The following is an 18,380-nucleotide window of genomic DNA, read 5'->3' as shown; positions in this document are numbered from 1 at the left end:
TTACTGGGGTAAACTATTTTCTCAGGGAGCACAAAGTAGGAACTGAGGTCACTGAGCTATCTCCTAAGCAGATAGGAAAATCTAAAATCCACATTGCCCAGTATTTCCTTCCCTTCCATGTAAACAGCTCAAATAATTGTATTATCAATATACCCTCAGACAGCAGAAGCTTTTCATTATTTGTGAGGCACATATAACATTTGAAATGGTCAGAGGGATGAATAGAGGGTTACTATTATGAATAGTTGCTTTTAAGTGTATTTAAAATGTCTATTTTTTATTCTTTTCTTATACATTAAATTCTGTGGGAATTTCCCCTCTCTTTTCTCCTCCCAGTCCGTTGACCTCCTCTCTTCCCCCAGGTCCACTTTTCCTCTATGTCCCTTCAAAAACAAGAGCAAGCCTCCCAGGGATATCACCCGAACATGGCATAACAAGTTCCAATAATATCAGGCACAAACCCTGACATCCAGGATCCCTGGAGTGGGACCGGGACATCAATCAGGCCATAAAACCTAAACTCTGTCCTGCCTGCAAAATGTGCTGGGGTTAAATCTGGTATAGAACTTCTGGAAGTGACCAGCCAATGACTTATCCAAATTGAGATCCCAGAGACCCAAGATAGAACTAAACATAACTATGAAAAAGAAAAAGGAAGAAGCAAAATAAGCAAACAAAAGTTCTATTGCTTTTATGCACAATGATAATATATTAAAATTATACATGAAATTATTCTATATGCTTAATTTCATGAGTCCATCCTATTTTTTAAACAAAAATTATTAGCTACCAAAGAGATTTTTTTTCACTCTTTTCGTGTCCTTCCTAATGGGTTTCTTAAGTCCTTTTGATGTCTTAGTAATTCTGCTCGTTTTAAGAGAGAGAACAAGCCAGAATCCTAGCACTAAAGAGTTTCATTCACTTTATTTTCCTAAAGGTTCAAAAGAAGAATGCTGATGCTTTGAGGAATCTAAGTGGACAAGATTAAATCAGAAGGCTTCACTTCATGACACAAGTTAAACTTTCGTAACCTGTATTCCTTTTATATTGCCTATACTAGTGTGAATTTGTGGAACTAGAACATTTTACATTTGTTTTCTATAGCTACTTAAGGTACAGAGTTGCTTTTACTTATTATTTATTTATGTTAAGATTTTTATATAACATCAAAGTATTCTGCCTTTCTATACAACTTTGTAATGCTTAGGTACTACTTCATTAATGAGCATATGTTTAAATAATCAAAGTTTTGTCAGACAGTAATAGGAAAAATATTTTTACTGGACTGGTAAATTGTTTGATTTTAAGATGAGGTTGAAATTTTGAACGTATGTTTAACTTAATTAATCCTGGAAAAATGAATGTCCTTAAAAAATGGGAAGAACTTTTTTGGAGGGATAAATAGCTGAGAGGACTTTCTGCTACAACAACAGTTATTTGAGCCCCATGGGATCTTGAACAATTATTTTTTTTTATGAAGTACTATTCTCTTATCTTCTCATATATAGTTTTATTAAATTGATAAAAATACTAATTTTGGTCATAAAATTTCTACTATGATGAATAATCTGTGCATGAGGGTTTATAGAAGTCTCTCAAGAGTAAATAATTGGGGTGAGAAAGAGGCATGATTTTCTAAATGCAGTACACAATACCCATATGTTAAATCACATTATCACAAATTAAAACTCTTTCATAAAGGTGCATACTATCTTACTTCACCTCACCTAATGTCCTTCTGTGAAAAAAAAATCTGAAGATTGTTGTCTTTTTATTCAGTGCTGTTCAAGATTCTCTGCTTGTTTCCACCTCATACTTCCACATCGAAGGAGAAACCCGAGAGTCGCTCTTGCAGTAAGGGTGGAGGATATTACCTCTGCTTCCTGGTTGCTGTATTCATCATGGCTGCTGAACAAAACATAACAAAGGATCCAAAATTGCCTCCTCATTACATCTGGAATTTAAAGAGGATTCCCTGAGACAACACTAATCTGTGAGACTAATTCTTAGCTCTCCCAGGACTTGAAAATTTTTTGGCCACATGAGATCCAAGAACCAATTTTGTGTAATGTTTCATATATTCCACAATTTACAGTGCTTTCATGGCCATCTTGTTTTTTTTTTTTTTTTTTTTTCAATTTAGAAGAGGTTTTATTTGATAATAAATTTATATACCAACATTTTCAGAAAGAGTAGACTATTTTATATTGGGTGAAATAGTGTCTCTTTGCAGAATTTAATTAAAATGCTGTCTGTCAAAGGTATCTATCAGAGAATATGTAAGGAAATATGTAAAGACTATTCACTAATTATATTTTATTCATAAATGCATATGGTACACATAATAAGTGGATCTTTTTCTCAGTACAGAGGCAAAGTGAAACCAGATTCTTGAAAGAAATACACCATAAATTTACCATAGTTCAGTTGCAGATACAGTCCTCCTCTTTCTGATAAATCTCAAAATTTCTCATATATACTAGCTAGCTCTCATAGTACTGGAAGTTGTGAGGTAAGCTATTATAGGATAAAGCTAAGCATCAGTCTCACCAAACTGCAATTCCTGAAAGGCTCGATAATTACAGACATAACAAAAGGCCAGGCTGAGCTACATACTGATATTTTCTCTTTATATAAAGAAATAGGAAGACAAACAGATCGTAAAGTCCATGATTATTTTGTCATTTTAAGGCAGTCCTATTAACATAGTTTTTTTTTTTTCAATAATGTCATTTACAAGAGAAGACTGAATTGGACAGCTCAACTTAAATGTAACAAGTAATTGAGACAAATACTTGAATGCTTTTGAAATGACATGTGGTTGCTGTGTTATTTTAATTTGAGAGCGTACATTTTTTCATGAATAGCACTGCAATTTCTCATTTTCCATTTCTATTAACTTTTGTCAAATATTTAATTTCATAAATATCCTTGTATGAGCAGATTAGAAGCATAGCAGGGGCTGCATGGACAAATAGCATCGAATAGCCACCTTTACAAAGTAAATGTTCACTGAAACAGAGTTATGGTGGCTTAGTGATGTCACTGTGTTCTGTACAAACTGAATTATTCCTAATCACATTCATGCAAGCCACATTGTCTCCTTGATGCCTTAGTGCCTGCTCCTCTAATTGTCTGCAATGTTGACCACTAGGTGTTTTGATTGGTTGTTGTCTCTTAATTTCCAGCACATACCTTTCATCTACATTACAATGTATGGAATTTAGAATTATAAATACTATTTATGAATCGAGAGTATAAAAACTTGCCATAATTGATCTGAATAAAAATACTTAATTGAATATAGTTAATGTCTGCATATGGTTTATGGTGCGTGTGCATCTGTTTGTTTTAGACCTACAAATGTTCTTCATTCTTATGTATGCAATCAAACAGCACAATGTTTCCTTGAAATTATTTTGTATACTACTTTAAAAGATGATCTAAGCTGATATACCTTCATTTTCTCCCTTTGCTTTTTTGTGAAGGATAGAGACAAGGTAGGCATTATTTATATGTAAGTAATGAACTAAGCCAATGGTGGATCACTTTGAGGTAAGGAGCTAGTTAACTATTGTCTAGCTTTTAATCTACAGTTAGCTTAGTTAAGATGACCAGAGACCTAAGAATGATAAATTATAATCTAGATGTCATATACTAATTAAAATGACAGAGGTTAGTCTATAGTCTGCTACCTAAACAGTTCTCCCAGATCCCTAATCACAACTTGGGCAGAGGCAGTCTGGCCATCAGGACCAGAAGATAAGAAGCTTTTTCTGTGAGGGAGGAGCATGGGAGAGATTGAACTCACATTGTCTAAAGCAATGTGTGGGAATCAATTATCCTGTGTCCTCTGTTTGCCCACAATTTATATCAGGTCCTGGCAGCAGGTGAAACTGTAGCAGCTATGCACAGAAGTTAGCATTCCAAGATCCAGGCAGTATCTTTTATCATTGCGCTCTTATCTTCTTAAAGACCTTGGGGGTCACTGTTAGAATTTGGTGGTCTCTGTCATAGTAAGTTTAAACATATTAAATTCCATATTCAGGACATCTCTGCCAGGTATGAGTGCTAGTACTTACTTAGCATGTCTAAGTTAAACAATCATTGTCTGTCTTTAGTTATTGAGTTAGCTAATTGTACCTTGTAAACAAAACAGGATGCAAAATAAAGTTTGGTATAATAAACTTTATTTCTTCTTAGCACAACTTAAATATATTTTTGAACATATTAAAGGATATTGTTGCTATTCTGTCTGGACTCCTCCCCCACAGTTACCTGGTAACAGCCAGGTAGGCCTGGCCCACTATAAAAGGAGCTGATTGCCCCCTACTCCTTCTCTTACTCTCTTACTTCTTCTCTTCTTTGCTTCTTGCCCCCTTGCTCTCCCTCTCTCCTCACTCCCTACTCTATCACCCTCTCTCCACGTGGTCATGGCTAGCCTCTACTTTTCTCCTCTCTCCTCTCTGCCTTTCTCTGCCTCTATTACTCTCTTAACAACCCTCCTCATGCCCTAAATAAACTCTAATCTATACTATACTATCTCATGTGGCTGGTCCCTCAGGGGGGAAAGGATGCCTTGGCATGGGCCTGCCAAGGCATCCACTTCCTTCATACCTCACCACGCCCCCATAGAACATATTCTTATGTCTTTATTTTTTTATAATCAGAACAGATATGATCACTCATAAAGTTACTGGCTATCATTATGTATTTCTCAATTACAGTATCTTTTGTGATGAAAGTCTGTCAGATTTAGGCCTTAAAAATCATGATTTTGTGTTGAAGTTCTTTTAGTATCAAAATAAAACTTTTCTATGTATAAACATACTCCATAAAGAAACTGGGAATTTTTTATTTCAAATCGAAAGTATCTTTTGGAAACCTGTTTTCCTGGTCTGCTCAGGTCACATGTTGCAGCCCTTAAGCAAGATAGTGGTGAAGCCATGACACTCCATAACAATGATGGCTGTCAGTTATGTGACTACCCTTAACCAAGATGTCAGTAAAGCTCCATCTTCTCTGGCCCTTACAAAAGATGAAAACTAACCATCTGTTGGTTATATCTCAGAGTGGTCATGTCACCTTAAATAATGTTAAAATCATTTCATAATTATCCATATTTTAAAAACATCAGAATACCTATTTTATTAGTGTCAGTGGCCAGAAAACCAAGAGGTGAATTGAGCATGTGACTAGATCAGGATTGAATTGCTTCATACAATGTGGTCATGCTAAGATGGTAAAGTCACATGGCAGGTTACAAACCATTTGGCTGATAGATATCTATGGTCTATCTGTAGATAGATGATAGGTAGATAGATAGATAGATAGATAGATAGATAGATAGATAGATAGATAGATAGATAGATTAGTGACAGACATGGCCACTAATATTTGAGTAATTTTTTCTTATTTTATCTATCTATCCATCTATCTATCTATCTATCTATCTATCTATCTATCTATCTATCTATCTATCTATTTACCATTTTTTCTTCCTTCCTTTATTTCTTTCCTTCTTTCTTTCTAGATAGATAGACAGAGATAGAGATTTTAAATGAGACTTACAACATTTATTATCATGTTACAAAGTTTGGCTGCCAACAAGGAAAATTTTTATACGTGAAAGCCTGAAGGTACAGCTTCAAGTCCTCATTAAAGAAATAATGGTTTGAATCCAATCCTTTATAAGTGTGAGTTTTAAGAAAAGAATTGCATAAAAATATTATCTCAACTTAAAAGTATCTTTAGAGATCCTTTTCCTTGGGGTTGGCTCATGCTGTATGTTGTTGTCCAGAATGGCTCCAACCCTGAGTGACAAGTTTGAGCTAATTATTTTTTTGTTACAGATGTTTTTATCCATAGCCAATAACTCATAAACCAACAATCTGTGATCTAGACTTGCAGAACATAGTAAACTTATACATTTAAAAACAGTCAGAAATAAACATGCAAGATGTGTTTAATGTAAAAAAACAGAGTAGTAAGCCCAGAGACTGAACAAAATCTTTGAAGTTGTTCCTTGGACCCCTTGGAGAAGGAAAATAGCCATCATATGGTTCTTTCACACAGTGTTTGAGCATTGATTTCTACACATTATGGACCTGGCCTCACACATTAACAAAATGGAGAATTAAGCTTCCCTATAAAAGACTAGAAATAATGCTGCACAGAAGCACCATAACTTCTGCTGTTATTGGATTCAAGATATAAGGGCTATTTTCTTTTCATTCGAATTTTATATATTTTTCCTAACACAGATGTATCACCTGATATAGGTTTTATATTCTATTCTATATCAGGTGTCATTCATGAAATAAGTCTTAGCAATTGTTACTAACAAATATTCATGTCTCTATTTCTCAGTTTTAGCTCTCCTTGGCATCTCCTACTTGACCTTTGACCTCCTTTGTACAATCAAAACCTGTTTCTACTAGAAATTAAGAGTAAAATGCCATGAGCATTAGCAAAGTTAATATGAGAAATATATTGTATGTTGGAGAATGGCTTTGTATGCTTTATACTCAAATGCTGATTATTGTACCTACAGATCTGGGTGCCATATGAATTTTGCTATTGTCATTACTATGAAGCATTTCTTTTGTGTTTTGTTGTTGTTGAAAGATATATAATGCTTTATAAAACTTAAGATTTATTTATTTTATTATCTTTAACCTTTCTTTTACAGTCTAGTAGCTATTGTCCTCCTGGTCCACCCCTGACATTCTTCATCCCATTCCTCATCCCCCATCTCCAACAGGATGTCCCCACTATCCCACCCTACCCCAATTCCATCTTGTCAGGCCTCCCCACTTCCTAGGTTCTCAAGTCTCAAGGGTACAATTTCTCTCACTGAGGCCAGACCAGACAGTTCTCTGCTGTGTATGTACCAGGGGCCTCGAACCAGCTAGTATATGCTGCCTGGTCAGTGGATCAGTGTCTGGGAGATCTCATGAGGAAGAAGTGGGTACAGATGAGTTAAAACTGCTGGTCTTACATGCTCCACTATGTTCATAGCAGCCTTATTTATAATAGCCAGAAGCTGGAAAGAACCCAGATGCCCCTCAACAGAGGAATGGATACAGAAAATGTGGTACATTTACACAATGGAGTACTACTCAGCTATTAAAAACAGTGAATTTATGAAATTCCTAGACAAATGGATGGACCTGGAAGGCATCATCCTGAGTGAGGTAATCCAATCACAAAAGAACTCACACAATATGTACTCACTGATAAGTGGATATTAGCCCAGAAACTTAGAATACCCAAGATATAAGATACAATTTGCTAAACAAATGAAACTCAAGAAGAACGAAGACCAAGGTGTGGACACAACAAAGTGTGGACACTTTGCCCCTTCATAGAATTGGGAACAAAACACCCATGGAAGGAGTTACAGAGACAAAGTTTGGAGCTGAGACGAAAAGATGGACCATCTAGAGACTGCCATATCTGGGGATCCATCCCATAATCAGCTTCAGTCATTGGTCAGGTGTAAGTATCTGTGGCTGTCCCAGTCAACTGTATGAAGCATTTCTTGACACACACACAATATCTTGTAAAAGATTGTTCTACATCACTTACTTAATCAATAAGGAGGAGACCAGACTATTAGCTGGGCAGAAGAAATAAGGCTGGTCCTCAGTGCCTTGAGGGGAAATGAAGACTCAGGTAAGAGAGGAAGTTTGCCATGAAGATTTGTCATGAGCAGGTAGTGCCATGTGGCTGTGAAGTGGCTGCAAAGTAGGCCAGAGAAGCATAGATGGAATAGAATAGCTGAAATCTCCCCAGCTTAGTGTCTGAAGCTTTTAATAAATATACTAGGTCTCAGTGTCATTTATGTAGGAGGTAAAAGGGTCAATAGAAGAGCGCTCCCCCTGTATTATTATCTACAATTTTATGCATGCATATATACTTAGTACTTGTGTGATAGATTCATATTAATAAAAGTTTATATCTTTCTTTCATACCTTCTAAATTTGGAATTTTGCAAATACAAAGGTCTAAAATTCAATTTTTTTATCTTTTATATATTTATTTTTTTACACTCAGATTTTATTACCTCTGGTCTACCCTCCCACATTCCATACCTCCTTCTTACCCACTGTCTCCATGAGAATGTCCCCACTCCCCAGCCCCCCACCCAACCAGACCTCTAAACTTCCTGCAGCTTCTAGTCTCTTGAGGGTTAGGTGTATCTTCTCTGACTAAATCCAAGACCAGCAGTCCTCTGTTGTATATATGTTGAGGGCCTCATACCAGCTGGTATATGCTGCCTGGTTGATGGTCCAGTGTTTGAGAGATCTAGGGGTTTCAGGTTAATTGAGACTGCAGGGTCGCTCTGCTCTTCAACTTCTTCCATCTTTTTCAGAATTCACCCACAAGGGACAGTAGCTTCTGTCCATTAGTTGGGTGCAAACATATGTATCTGACTATAAGATCAGCTGCTTGCTGAATCTTTTGGTGGAAATTCATGATAGGTCCCTTTTTGTGAGCACTCCATAGCCCCAGTAACAGTGTCAGATCTTGGGACCTCTCCTGAAACTGGATCCCACTTTGGGCCTATTGCTGGACCTTCTTTTCTTCAGGATCCTCTCCATTTCCATCCCTGCAGTTCTTTTAGACAGGAACAATTATAGGTCAGAGTTTTGACTGTGGGATGACAACACCCTCCCACACTTGATGCCCTATCTATCTGCTGGAGGTTCTTCTATGATTTTGTTAAAGCCATTTTCTGGTCCTATAAGCTGGGAATTTTTGTTCTCCTCTATTCTGATTATTCTTAGATTTGGTCTTTTCATGTGTTCTGAATTTCCTGGATGCTTTGGGTTAGGAGTTTCTTATGTTCTGAATTTTCTTTGACAGTTGTGTCAATCTCTTCTATGGTGTCTTCTACTCCTGATATTCTCTCTTCTATCTCTTGTATTCTGTTGGTGATACTTACATCTGTAATTCCTCACCTTTTCCTAGATTTTACATTTCCAGATTTGCCTCCATTTGTGGTTTCTTTTATTTCTACTTCCACTCTTAGGTCTTGGGCTGCATTATTCAATTCCTTCACCTGTTTGATTGTATTTTCCTCTATTTCTTTAAGGGATTGATTTGTTTCATCTTTAAGGGCTTCTACCTGTTGACCTGTGTTTTTCTATATTTCTTTTTTTTTTTTTTTTTGGTTTTTCGAGACAGGGTTTCTCTGTATCAGTGAGTTATTTATATCCTCCTTAAAGGACTCTATTATCTTCATGAAATAGGATTTTCGGTCTGTTTCCTGATTTTCAGGTGTGTTGGTGTATTCAGGGCTTGCTGTGTTGGGAGAACTGGTGCTTGCCTCCACCATTTGGTTATCCCTGGTGTTGATGGTCTAGGTGACTCTGTCTGTAGTCTGCCTCTTTTGTCCCTGGGCTGCTTCAGGTCTCCTGGTAGGCCTGTGGCCCTGACTCTAGTAGACCACCTGTGGGGCCTTCCAACTGGGGACTCTTCAGAGGGGGAAAGAAGCTGCCGATCTGTTTTCCTGGTTGCAGTAAATCTCCTGGGAGGCATTTAGACTGTTGAGTCTTCAGAGGAGCCGTCAGGCTGTTGTACTTGAAGCTGTTTTGGGGGTGGGGGTTATGGACTGTGTTTTCTATTTCTCTGTGTGCAGCAGAACTCCTGGGAGGCTTTCAATCTGTTGGGTTAGTTGCCCTGCATGCCACGGAGCCCCCTGGAGGTCTTCAGACTGTGGTGTCTGTGGCCCAGTTGCCCTATGTACAGAGGAGCTCCTGGGATGCCTTCAAGCTGTGATGTCTTCAGGGGTTCAGACAAGCTGGTGATCAGTTGTTCAGTTGCCCTGTGTGTAGCCTGTTGGATACCTCTATCTGTGGTATCAGTTGCATGAATGCTCTGACTGCAGTGGATCTTCTGGGATGGCTGAGGATATGGTATCTTCAGGCGAGCAAACTGGCTAGCTATCTTCTCTAGCAGAAAGGACAGGCAGAAGGGAAATGGTTTTGGTGGGTGATGAGTCCTGAATGCACTGGTCCCCCAGAGATAGCTCTGGGACATTGGGGGGGGGAAGGTAGCAGCAGGGGCAGTACTTACCAGTTGCTCTGAGTGCAACAGATCCTCTTAGATGGTCAGGATATAGTGTCTTCAGGGGAGAAGATCAGCTAGCAGTCTTCAAATATCGTTTTTATAGCTTTCAATCAGGAGATTCCCCCCCTCAAGTTGTGATGGATGACTTTGAGTATGAAAACCTAATGGTTTCAAATTGATCATGCCTTTCCATATTGCAGCAGCTTTCTTTAATTTCCATTATCAAAAAGCACAAGTACATGCACACCTCTCACTTTCATATCATTTAATCCATTCTTTCTTAATCTTATTTATTAGATATCATCTTTATTTACATTTCAAATGTTATCCCCTCTCCTAGTTTCTCTAGTTTTCCCTCTGAAAACACCTTATCCCTTATCCCCTCACCCTGCTCACCAACACACCCACTCATCCTTCCTGGCCCTGGCATTCCCCTATACTGAGACATAGAACCTTTACAGGACCAAGGGCCTCTCCTCCCATTGATGACCGACTAGGCCATCCTCTGCTACATATGCAGATAGAGCCATGGGTCCCTCCATGTGTTTTCTTTGAGTGGTGGTTTAGTCCCAGGGAGCTCTGGGGTTACTGGTTAGTTCATATTGTTGTTCCTCCCATGAGGCTGCAAACCCCTTCAGCTCCTTGGGAACTTTCTCTAGCTTAAAGATTCTGAGCTTTGATTTTTCTTTTTATCATGCACTCTAATAAATATTTATTTGTGTATATGTATGTGTGATGTATTCAGGAGTTTGTATGTGCATATTAGTATACATACATAGATAAGAGGTTACCAATGAGACCTTTTTCTTCTTTCTCTTCACAATATTTTGGAAATAAAGAGTTTTTTTCTGAACCAGAAACCCAACTCTTCAGCTAGGCTCACTGGCCAGTGAACTTTGGGGATACTCATGCTCCCATCTCCCTAACAATAGGATTATAGGCATACCAACCTTTACTACTTTTTTACTTCGAAGCTAGGTATGTGTACTCAGATTCTCACTCTTTGTTGGAAGCACTTTATCACATGAAACATTTCCCACTTCTAAAATGTTATTTTGTTTATTTACTAAAGTTATTTGTGCTATCATTTTTTATTATTTTTCTGTTTGCTGGTAGTAGATAAGGAGGGAAAAACACAATTAATAGTATTTTAACCAAGAAACAAATATGGAAGTAATGTTGCAGTGTAAGAGAGACTACTAGGGGTGGTGATGGTTCAAGGCAGAGAGTAATGGTAATACTCTGGTAGATAACTACCAAAGGTTTTGACTAAAGAATTGCTTTTATCTAATTTATGTTTTAAAAATGTATATTTTGAAACACTTTATTCTTTTACGTTTTTATATTTATTTACTTATTTATATCCAAAGCACTGCCAACTTCCTGGTCCCTTCTCACAGTGTCCCTCCCCAATCCCCCCTGCCTTTTGTCCTCTAAGAGGGTCAGCCCCCTGGATATTCTACTTCCTTGGTATATCAAGTCACTGCAGGATCATGTACATCCTTTCCCACTGAGGCCAGACAAAGCAGTCCTATTAGGGAATGGATTCCACAATCAGGCTGCAGCTTTAGAAACAGCCGCATTCCCGTTCTTGGGGGACTCAAATGAACACTGAGCTGCAATTCTGATACACACACACACACACACACACACACACACACACACACACACACACACACATATATATGTATGTATATGCACCTGGGGCCTTGTTTCAAGTTCTGTATACTTTTTGATTGGTAACTCAGTTTCTGAAAGATCCCAGGGGTCCAGGTTAGTTGTCACTGCTGGTCTTCCAGTAGAGTTTTTATCCTCTTTGAGGCCTTCAATCCTTCCAGCAACTCTTCAATAAAAGTCCCCAAACTCCATCCAATGTTTGGTTGTATGTATCTGCTTCTGTTTCAGTCATCTGCAGGGTAGGGCCTTTCAGAGGTCAATTATGTTTGGCTCCTATCTGCAGTCATAAGAGGATACTTCTGAACATGAGAGGCCTACAGAGAAGTGGTGAAGACTAATTTGTACTCTCGCACAATGGATAAATGTCTGTTAAGATATTATTAGCTTTTCCTATAGTGGCTAGATTTCATTCCTTCATTCATTCTTAAAAATATATAATAAAATAGATAAACCGTCACTTTCCAGTTGGACAACAACTAATAAAAGCAAATCAACAGAAGAAAAAGAGCCCAGTACAGGGTACAAGATTCAGATATTATTTATTAATACACTCAGGAATCCCATGTAAAACTAAACTGGAAGTCATAATAACATCACACATGGCCTGATGCAGGCCCTATGCATGCTGCCTTGCTCTCTGTGAGTTCCTATGAGGTTACTAGTTTTCGAGGGCCTTGTTTTCTTGCTGACTCCCATCCTCTCTGCTTCTTACACTCTTTCCTCCTCCTTTTCTGCAAAATTCCTGGAGCACTGAGGAGGATTTGAAGAGAACACCCCAGTGAGCATTTTGTGTTCCAAGGACTCTCACATCCCATTTAGTGCTGTGTATTTCAAAAGTCTCTCTCTCTCTGTCTCTCTCTGTCTCTCTCTGTTCCACTCTGTCTCTCTCTGTCTCTCTCTGTCTCTCTGACTCTCTCTCTCTCTCTCTCTCTCTCTCTCTCTCTCTCTCTCTCTCTCTCTCTCATCTACCTGTGGCTCTCTACATTTGCTCCCATCTGCTACAGAAGGAAGCTTCTCAGATGATGACTGAATAAGACCACTGACCTATTAGTTGAGCATAATATCATTAAGAGTGATTTTATTCCTGTTTTTATATTTATTTATTGAAAACAGTGGCACTTGTTTTTACCATAGGTTAAAATATGTTGCCTCTGTATTATTTTCCCTCTGAAATGGTAGGAGACATATGCTGGAGATGTCACTTTCTCATGCATGGTATTGATGAAAAATAATACCCAAATTCCTCTTTGTTTTTGAGCAGGAGCTGCTATGGGTAACACAGGACATTAAATTAGATGATTCAAGAACACCAAGAGGTGAAGTTCTGTTTTTGCTCCTCTTTCTGCATATTAAGGTTCTAAGATCTGACAAACCATTTATCTCTTAGAAATATTTCTCTTTTTCTTCTCATAATTACAAATGTACTTTATTTTGTAAGTCAACTTTTTAAATGAAAATACTGAGAATGTGTAGAATTTTCCTAGTTCCAAAAGGAAGAATCAGAATGTCAAAAATTCTACTAGTTTTAAAAGGAAGAGTCTCTTTAATTCAGGGATTTTTAAGATGAGCTGGCTTTAATTATCACATAACAATATTGAATAGCAAAGTCAGAATAAAAGCTTTAACAGAGAAAAACAGTTTTCTCATCTCAAAATTATTGTCCACCATAGAAAATGATGTCTTCATAATGAGTTAATAAATGCCATACCCGCACAAATCAGTATTGATGCTTTTATGCTTTGCTTTTAGTTTTCTGAGTGTAAGTTTTTTATGCATGTCAATGTATGTATGCCTATCTATTATGTGGTATGAGACATAAATATCTATATATATGAGGGATAGACAGTACTTCTTCCGATACACATGAACTTAGAGCCAAAAGAAGGTACTTATTATGACTATCTATGACACCAAATGCCATTCCTTTGTGCCAAAGTCTCCACTAATCCTTGAACTCACTGTTGTTGACTAGCAGTCTAGTGAGCCCGTTGAATTCATTAGTCTTAATTTCATAATTGGGTTAAACATGGAATGTTATGGCTTGCTTCTTACAAGGGTTCTGAGAATCCCAACTCATATCATAATTAGCAACTGCTCTGACCCATTGACCAATCTCCTCGGCACTATAAGTATAATATTTTAATAGTTATCAGAAACCACTTTAGATCTTCTGCACATTTTCTTGATGGCATTCTTCATTTCCTTATTCCTGAAAGTGTAAACCATAGGATTGAGCAGTGGTGTTACGACATTGACAAATATGACCACATACTTCTCATATGGGAATGGTGATGTAGTTCGTGCATATATTAATATGCATGGAACAAAGAACAAAACAACAACTGTAATATGGGATCCACAGGTAGAAAGAGCTTTAAGTCGTCCTTCAGTACTATGGCCTCTCAGAGAGAACAAGATGACACAATAGGAGACAAGCAGTAAGGAGAAAATAATGATGCAGATAGAGCCACTATTTGCAAAGACCAAAAAGACAAAAATGTGTGTATCAGTGCAAGCAAGCTTGAGTAATGGGAATAAGTCACAGATATAATTATCAATAACATTGGGTCCACAGAACGGTAACTGCAAAGTAAAGATAATTTGTATAATAGAATGTAAGAATCCCCCTGTCCAGGCTACCCCCACCAAAACACCACAGAGTCTCCAGGTCATGATGGAGGAGTAATGAAGGGGTTTGCAAATGGCCACATAGCGGTCATAGGCCATGGCTGCCAGGACAATGACCTCTGCACCAGTGAAGAAGTGAAAAGCAAACAGTTGTGTCATGCAGCCTTCAAAGGAGATGGTCTTCCTCTCATAGAAGAAATCTAAAATAAGCTTGGGTGTGACAACAGTAGAAGTGCAAGTATCTAGTAAGGACAGGAATATCAAGAAGAAGTACATGGGAGAACCCAGCAATGCAGGGCTGTAGATGATGGTTGCTATAATCATCATGTTGCCTCCAATTGTTGCTAGGTATACCAACAGAAATACCACAAACAGTATCTTCTCAATTTTGGGATTCTGAGAAAGCCCCAAGAGTATGAACTCATTGACAATGCTCTGGTTTCCCATGATTTTCAAAAATAAGGTGGAAGCAAAATATGTTCATGTAAAAATCTGTAATAATGATAAAAATATCATATAACTTTATTATGTCAATAATCAAAATGACATTCATATGAATTGATTGATTTTGTTATAATTTTAAACAAAATTTTAAAAATTAAAGAGTATATTTCTTTGATATAAAATTGAGACATAAAATTATTAATTACTTAAAATCAATTACACTTTTATTTTAAGGATTAAAAAATCTAAAAGTATCTCCTCTAACTCGGGTTAGAGGACAGAGATAGTTTACTCGTGAAGTGCCCATTTTTATAATTTTTTATTGATGTGAAACATCAGAAGATAACTTGAAACTACATTGTACATATGAACAAAATACTATAACATTAATTGTATCAGACATTCAAATCAGATGATGCAGTTGTGTGGAGACTGCAATGACTGATTGAAGCATTGCCTAATTAGCCAATAGAAAATAAAAGGCAAACTAATATAAGGTGCTCCTAACATTATTTTTATATTTTAAATCTCTTTAAAAGTACAAAATAGATTGTAACTTCAGATAAATTAATTAATTCTTTGTAATAATGAATTAGCAGTGCTGTGGGTCAGCATTACAAATCAAATGAACATATGTTAAATGAGGTAAAATGCCCCTCTTAATTCATCATTTAAAAACATGATCAAAAGTTGGTAAAACTTATGCTGCTGTCATGGAATCACAGTGAGATTGTTGAAAAAATAAATGACTTCTGCTCAAGACTCAACCTCATAGGCAGTGTAAGAAGAAGGGTAGTTGCTATTTATTTCTGTACAAGTTACAATAAAATTTAAGGCACAGAAAAATCTTATTAATTCAGGAATATAAGAGACAGAGGCCTCCATACTAACAGGTCTTCATAGAATCAGAAAATATGAAGGGTTTTTTTTTCTTTCCTAGTGAGGATTTTATGTCACTGTTGTTCTATATAGTCTCCCCTCTATAAACATTAAAGAATCTTTTTATGCTTTCTGTGTTTGAATGAAGTATACTCATAACATAAAAAGAGTAAATGCTTATTCCGAAGATGATAGACTAGTCACATATGGAAATTGTTGAAACACATAGCTGAAGAGAAATATCTTGTTGATTATAATTTAGACCCTTCAGATTCAATTAATTGGCATTTACTTATACAAAGTTAACTTGTTTAAGAAAATATTATTCTATAAGGCATAATACAGGGCATGATTTAATTTTATATTAAATTACCATAAAGCATATTCATAAATAGCATACATGCTCATCTCTAAGTGTTATGTGGAGGGGCAAATGAAAAATGTTAAAATGTCATTCATTGTAACATTTACTTACTATAATAAGGACAGTGTACTCATTTGAAAACTCAGCTACCTTACCTGTAGACAGCAGTTCCATAAACACTACAAAAGTAGTATAGCTCACTATCATCTGTAATATGAAATCTATATCCATCTGCAAGCTAAAGCCAAGGAAAGAGCTGTATAAAACTATTCTGAGTTATTAGATCAGACAGTGTTCAAAAATAATTTACAAGGAGGTTAATTTACATGTTATCATTCAGTGACAAAGCAGAAAAAGCAGACTTGCAATGAATAAGACAAAGACAGGGCATGTTACACATGCTTGAAAACATCATAAAGAAACATGACATTTCTTAAAATGATGATACTTGGAAATAGAAAAGGAAACTGCTCTAGACTCCTGAGATTTATATTCAGATACACATCTTTGCTATTTTCTGTAGCATAGATCAGGTTATGTTATGGCCCTAAAAATGTATAAGCTTTAGGATTCAGTTATAAAAGTTGATTTCAGTAATAATGTTGGGTTTGGTGTCTGCAGGCGGGATGAATACCTAGGTGGAGTGGTTTCTGGATGGTGGGTCCTTCAGTCTCTGCTCCATCCAAGAAGAACTTGCAGACAGGAGCCTAGTATAGCTGTTTCCTGAGAGGTTCTGCCAGCCCTCGACCAGTGCAGATGCAGATACTCACAGCCAACTATCGGACTGAGCCCAGGGACCATAATGAAAGAGTTAGGGGAAGAACTGAAGGAGCTGAAGGGGATTGCAACCCCATAGGAAGAACAACAATATCAACTAACCTGAACAGCCAGAACTCCCAGGAACTAAACCACCAACCAAAGAATACACATGGAGGGGCCCATGGCTCCAGCTACATATGTAGCAGAAGATTGTCTTATCTGGCCTCAATGGGAGAGGAGGCCCTTGGTCCTGTGGAGGTATAATACTCCAACGTCAGGGGAAGCTACAGTGGAGAGGCAGGAATGGGGGTAGGGTAGAGGAGCAAGGCAAAGGGAAAAGGGGAGGGGATAGGAGGTTTGCAGAGGGGAAACTTGGAAGAGGGACAACATTTGAAATGTAAATCGACAAAATAACTAATAAAAATGTTGATTTAATGGGAAGCTCTTTTGTGAAAATCATGTAAAAAATAATGATGACGCTTCATGATGGTGGAGCATGCCTTTAATCCAAGCACTTAGAAGGCAGAGGAACATGTGAGTTTGAGAGCAGCCTGTTTTACAGAGCAAATTCTAGGACAGCCAATGGTACATAGTGAAATCATGTCTCAATCCATTTCCCCTAAATGATGAAATAAGAAGTGCATGAAGAGAAATTACATATTAAAAAGAAGATTCCTCACAAAATGACACAGGGCTTAGAAGGTAATTATAGTGTTAAGTCTTGCACTTGTATAGCAAAATCTCATGAGTGATTTTCTTCATTTTTATTCACGAAGTAAACTCTTATTTCATTGATTGCAGTAGGATAAGACAACTTCAATGCATAATAGATTCTAACTTTCTTAATCCATATTGCATTGTGTTTGCCCCCATATCCACTCAAAGGCATTTCTGTTACAAAGAGGTTTGTAAATACCTATTTTTTAGTGGTTGCTTCTAATGTATGAAGAGAAGCAAATATGACTACTATAAATTATGTCTATGAAAAAATTAACTTTTGTGTTCTATTCAATATGCTCAGTAGTTCTTAACTAATTATCATTTCTGTATTAAAGTGTTTCTAAAATATAAGTTATTTAGAACTATATTAAATATCAGCTATCCTGGCATCCAGAATGGAAAGTACAGTGTAATCAGATTTATGATCACAAAGTGTATGATATTATCATTTAGAAGTTAATTGGCTTAAAAATAAGTAGTCTGAATTGAGTTACACAACTTATAAAGGGATAATAATTGAAATTCAGTCTAAACATAAGTAAAACTTCCTGTGTAGTTGAGGTAGTTGTATACCTATATTGTTAAACACATTCATGGCAAAACATTATACTCATACCTAATGAAACTGAGGGAGTAATATTCTAGAGCCATCTATACATTTTTGTCTGTGCTATTCAAAATTAGACTACATAAAACTGTTAAAAAGAAGTTTTTAAATATCTACTTTCTCTGTAGGTGCTTCTAAGAGAAGTAAATATGATTACCACAAATTGTATTCATGTGTGAAATTGTCTAAAAATGAGCAAAAAAATACTTTAAAGTAGGTATTCAA

At 36.9% G+C, this 18,380-nt stretch overlaps 1 protein-coding gene across 1 annotated transcript; it reads right to left on the bottom strand.

The window, feature by feature from the left end:
• Positions 1 to 13,893: 13,893 nt before the first annotated feature.
• Positions 13,894 to 14,829, bottom strand: LOC110289569 (olfactory receptor 4C15-like). The gene has a single exon (XM_021155843.2). It carries the CDS (start codon positions 14,827 to 14,829, stop codon positions 13,894 to 13,896), a length of 936 nt encoding a protein of 311 aa, XP_021011502.1.
• Between the last annotated feature and the right edge of the window lie 3,551 nt (positions 14,830 to 18,380).

Source organism: Mus caroli, unplaced genomic scaffold (genome assembly GCF_978045245.1).
Source record: "Mus caroli unplaced genomic scaffold, Mus_caroli_1 scaffold_2, whole genome shotgun sequence".
Taxonomy (NCBI): Eukaryota; Metazoa; Chordata; class Mammalia; order Rodentia; family Muridae; genus Mus; species Mus caroli.
The sequence above is the reverse complement of the archived record's forward strand: the minus strand, read 5'-3'. Positions and strand labels throughout refer to the sequence as shown.

What these genes read in the sequence shown, in the direction of transcription:
- LOC110289569 (XM_021155843.2), bottom strand. Translation starts at nt 14,829, where the DNA reads ATGGGAAACCAGAGCATTGTCAATGAGTTCATACTCTTGGGGCTTTCT.